Source organism: Chondrus crispus, genomic scaffold (genome assembly GCF_000350225.1).
Source record: "Chondrus crispus Stackhouse genomic scaffold, scaffold_27, whole genome shotgun sequence".
NCBI classification, from domain to species: Eukaryota; Rhodophyta; class Florideophyceae; order Gigartinales; family Gigartinaceae; genus Chondrus; species Chondrus crispus.
Window position 1 is genome coordinate 51,340 of NW_005179169.1, and position 5,532 is coordinate 56,871.

Sequence of the window (5,532 nt, forward strand, 5' to 3'; positions counted from 1 at the left end):
AGCGCGGCTACTACTAACCTCATCGTTCCCGTTCTCCCACAATAACAACTACCAAAGAGTTTTGAGCGACTCATGAAACTCATAATCATTAGAGCGTTTGTGAATAGGCGAATGACCTCGTTGTGGAAGATGTGGAGAAGCACCTCTGGAAACGGGCGATTGACAATCTGCGCTCACGACTAATTATAGAGTCACATACAGTGCCGAAAAAAAGTATAGGGACAGCATCAATACTCACATTGCTGGCATACAGTATTGTAAAGGCCAAATTTGAGGTGCGTCTAGGACTGTAAAAGCAACGAGGAGACCGAATCCGGGGTCGGATTTAAAGATCGAGACCTCATTCGCATGATATTTATAGAAACCTTATTTATGGGTGTTCGAAATTATAAGGTACAGCGCATGTCTTTCACTACTTCATCGCTCCTAGTACTTCGTCGGACCTCCCTTTGCCACTACACACTCAAAGCACCGCTTTTGCATGGAACGGACAAGCATTTCCAGGCATTCTTCTGAAACTTCGTCCCACGCTTCCATTATAACTTCTAAAAGCTCATCCACGTCCTTAAATTGACGTTGGTGTGCATAAACCGTTCGCGCTAGGATGCCCCATAAATTGTCGATAGGATTCAGGTCAGGTGACTTGGCAGGCCACTCTAAGAGAGGAATTTCCTCCTCGTCAAACCACTGAAAAGTACGTCTACCGCGGTGTATAGATGCACCATCTTGCATAAACACCCAACTTGGACCCATTTCTTGGTCCACAAACGGCAAAAGATAGGACTCTAATGTATCTATATACTTAATAGCATCCTGCTTTCCATTTAAAACGGCGAGCTCGCACTTCTTAGTACCAGAAAAAGCGCCCCAAACCATTACAGAATCCCCACCCTGCTGCCGTTTTGAGAACATCCGCTTGTCGGTCCGTAAATCGTGCCAATAGTACCCGAACCCATCCGGCCCGTCCAAGTTGAATTTCTTCTCGTCCGACCACACCACATTCATCCAATCCGACACCGTCCAAGTGACCTTTTCGCGACACCACTGCTCCCGTGCAATTTTGTGTCTCGGGAGCATCATCGGAGCAGGGACCATTTTGCTGTACTGAATCGTTGGCGTGGCGCGTAGGATACCTCGCACAGTAGATGGAGTTACAGGAAGACTAAGGGTCTTAACCAACTCTGAAGAACACAAATGCCCTTTGTGCGCTTCGCGCAAGAGAGCACGTCGAGCCGTGGAGGTGAGTTTGGAGGGCCTACCGGGCCTTTTCTTCTTCCCATACAGGCCCAGGTTCCTTAAAAACGTGGCCACGACGTTACGGGAGCGCGAGAGATGCGCTGCAATTCGCCTAATTGTCCAATTGTTGAGACGAAGAGCCTGTATCTGCCCTTGTTCATGCTGGCTCAGATGCGTACCGCGAGGCATTTTTTGCTGTGTCGAAGTGAGCTACCGCATGTTTTGCGCTTTCGCCTTCCTTTTGTATGCGTCTAGTCTCTTTTACCAGTCTTTTCGCGGGAGATACTGCATTGTGTAGAGCGGGGTTTTAAAGAAACTGCTGTGTACCTTATACTTTCGAACACCCATAAAAAAGGTTTCTATAAATATCATGCGAATGAGGTCTCGATCTTTAAATCCGACCCCGGATTCGGTCTCCTCGTTGCTTTTACAGTTCTAGACGCACCTCAAATTTGGCCTTTACAATACTGTATGCCAGCAATGTGAGTATTGATGCTGTCCCTATACTTTTTTTTCGGCACTGTATGTACTGTTGTTCTAATACAGTATACAGAGGGCCCTACCCATTAGTGCCGCTCCGTGTACGACCCCAAAATTGGCACTATTGAGAGACGGTATTAATAGGTGACGTCGTCACATCTATTTTCATGCATTCGGTAATTAACGTCTGCCGGCTCCGCGTTGGGTCTCTGTCGTGTTTTGCAGTGAGAAACGCGCGCTTTGCGGACCTCAGATACGATAGAGCGTCTGAAACTTGACATTCAGTAGCCAAATCTTCCAGCTCTCCAAACAATTCCGCAATCTCAACGACAGAGGGGACAGTCCTTCGCTCTCTCGCTTCCTCTGAGCTCCCATCTTCATCACTTGATTGCGTTGTAGTTGTGTTCGTCACACCCTGAACTGACTCAAAAACGTCCATGGCATCATTAACAAACGCCTCTACCACACTTTCGTCGGACTCAATATTTACCCGCCGTTGCACATGAGAAATTCGAGCAGCTTAGCCTCTAGATTTGGGACCCATATGGCCTGACGGGTCTTCAATTGCAGTGATTTGGGCTTCTTGTTGGCTACGCGGAGTACTTTGGGAGCAGTTGCTCTGATGTTTCGCACGGTGCGCCCTGCGATGCCGAACTGCCGCTCAATTGCTTCAATACAGTGTCTCTTTTCGAGCAGATCTGCAATGTCTAGCTTCTGCGCTATTGTCAGGCGCTTGCTCGTTGCGTTTTTTATTTCCGGAACCGGATCCATAAGGGGGACAATGTTATCACGCAACGTGTACACGTACACACGAAGACTTCAGCGCCCATTTTAAGTATCTGAATAAACCACGCCGACGGCCAAAAGGGATCGTCGTCAATTACGCAATCACAGGTCATGGACCCTACGCAAGCCTAACAGCAACCACTGCATTCTACGACCTCTACAACGTATTCGAGCTTCGCTCTACGAAAGTAACCGACAAGGATTCGAGCGTTGCTCTACACCTTACCCACCCAGCGTGCGAGCATTGCTCCGCTAGCCAAGTCTGATCATTGCTCCTTCTAGTTGTCACCCGCCCACAACGACAACATAGCCGATCTACAACATACTAACTCCCCCCGGTCGCGACGCCGTCACTACCTTGACACATCCCCCATTTGGACACCGCTGTACGACAACGCTAAGCTCACTGAAAGAGAGGAACGAACCATGGACACCCCTGGCACCAGCGGCAATCCCCCCGGACTTCACAGCTACACGCTCACGCAAGCCCCGAAATGGAAGATATCAGAAGAGCTCCCGCACTCACGAAAGACAACTTCCCCGTCTGGCATGCCACCCTTATGGACATACTGACCATGCATGACCTCGAAGCCCTCATTGACGACAACTTCACCCCCTCCACCCGACCTGACAGCGTTTTACGGCAAGGCAATGGCCAGCTGTCGCCGAGTAATTGCCAAAAGTATCCCAGCCGACATCAACAACCAGATGACAGCCGTGCTCTACACCGAACCCCCTTCACGCATTGTCGAATTCCTCAAGGACCTCCTGCAAGGCAACACAGCGGATAACCACGCTATACTGGAACAAGAAGCCAAACAAACCGTGCTACACGATGGCATGACAATCAAGGATTACGTCACAAAACACCGAGCCCTCCGTGCCCGCATGCAGAACGCAGCATACCCCCATATTTCCGAAGAAGCAACAACAGTTCGCTTCATGGTGGAAGGACTCCGCCCTAACGCCTCATTCCGCGATCTCATTCGGGCGTTCAAGGCCACTGGAATCCCACCCAGAATTTCGGACTTCCAAAGATGTCTCCATGACGTCGAGGAGGAGAACGGAAGGATGGACACACCATCGCCTCCACTTTACCCCACCCAGCCGCACACTTGCCATGGTGACAATCGGGGTCGGTATCGCGGCAGTCATCAACGCGGTAATACCCGTGGTAGGGGACGTGGCAGGTGGGGATACCAACGCAATGATAACAACCTTGCCCAACAGCTCCAAGATCTTGCAAACCTAAATCAATTAGTGTCAAACATACGCACCCCGCCTGCACAAGGACGTGACTCCCCTTATCACCGGAGAACCGGTCGTCGTCCCGCCAAAGCGCAACGCGCATACACAGATCCCGGTCTCAGCCTAGAAACGGACACCCAAAATCCTATCGACCTCGCCACGCTTCAAGCCATAAACGCAGCAGGTGCCCAGGTCTCGGACGAAACCGAATCCGAGGAGGACGATCATAACCGTACGTTCATACTTGACTCAGGAGCCCACCCCTCTCACGTCAATTTTTCGTTCCCTGCTATGCGCCAATTGACAAAACCACTAACAACAAGAACGGCAACCTCCTCTCAGTCCACTCCATCGCCAAGCAGCATGGGCATGTAGTATTCTCCGCATCAAAAGCCAGCATAGTTAACACCAAGGCGGCCAACCCGCGAGTGATTGGGTCAGCAAGATGGTACAACGGCCAATACGTCCTCCAAGGCCCACCCCCCTCGTCACGAGCTGCCAGAACCATCCCAATCAAACGTCGTTCAAAGCAAAGATCAAAACTACCCACTCATCAGCAGCCAACACAGGATACATCCGCTGGTAAACGTACAAACATTGGCGCTATTCCGCGCGGCTTACCCAACAAATTGACCCAAAACATCTTCGCGGCGGGCCGCATGCCGGACTCTGACAACGAAACAGGTCAGTCTCCGTCGGAACTCGCCAAGGCGTTTCACAAGTGGCATCTTTTATTCAACCACATCAGTCCCCGAACCTTACAGACGATGGCAAAAAACGAGCTCCTGCCACTCCCAGCAATTCTCAAGCGAACCCCCCCCCCACGGCTCACCTGCTCCGTCTGTGCCCACGGCAAAATGCGCCGGCAGCCGCACAAATCAGCCACGCACCGCTATTCCATCGCTGTTTCCCTGTCCTCCGATGTTTGCGCACCCATCTCCCCCAAATCGACCCACGGCAACGCATATTTCATTACGTTTAAAGACACAAAGTCCAAGTATGCTATGCTACACTTCATGCCCAATAGAAAGAACATACTCCAATTCATAATCTCTACAGTACAGACCATCAAGAGACGTCACGGTCAGCCGCCGCATATTTTCACGACGGACAATGCCGGCGAGTACATGTCAAAAGCCGCACGTCAATATTACCACGCAGAGGGCATTACGCTCAAACCCAGTACGCCCTACGCTCCGCAAGAAAACGGGATTGCTGAACGCATCAACAATACTCTAATGACAGCAGCGCGCGCTGCCCTTTACCACAGCCGGTTATCCCCCGTTTACTGGAAAGATGCAGTACGCGACGTGTTGTTTAAGTACAACATAACAATGCACCACACATCCAAGCAACTACCGTTTACCGCTTGGAACGGGCATGCACCGGCAATTACCTCATTGCACACATTCGGCCAACGAGGGTTCATTCCCATAATACGCAGTAAGACAAAGCTCCAAGCCCGCGCACACCCTGTCCGTTACATGTTCGACATCGACGAATCGCATCTCATGGTGCGGACCCTCGCAACTGAAGAATACAAGCGAGTCAGGACGATCGATTTCAAACCATACTCCCGCACCTTGGACCCCGTCGCCACACAAACGACAGCCAACAAAACGCATATCCCACACCCGGATCCCACCCACGTAACAGAAACCACACCGGCACCACGATCGCACAAGCAGGCCATGAGATACCCCGACGCTCAGCTGTGGGAGCGCGCACACAATCTCGAGCTTGACAAATTGGACGAAGCAGGAGCCATCAAAATGGCTACCC

At 51.0% G+C, this 5,532-nt stretch overlaps 1 protein-coding gene across 1 annotated transcript; it reads right to left on the reverse strand.

Moving 5' to 3' along the window:
* Positions 1-426: 426 nt before the first annotated feature.
* Positions 427-1,425, reverse strand: CHC_T00005090001 (hypothetical protein). Its single transcript, XM_005716886.1, has one exon. The coding sequence runs from the start codon at positions 1,423-1,425 to the stop codon at positions 427-429; it is 999 nt and encodes a 332-aa protein (XP_005716943.1).
* Between the last annotated feature and the right edge of the window lie 4,107 nt (positions 1,426-5,532).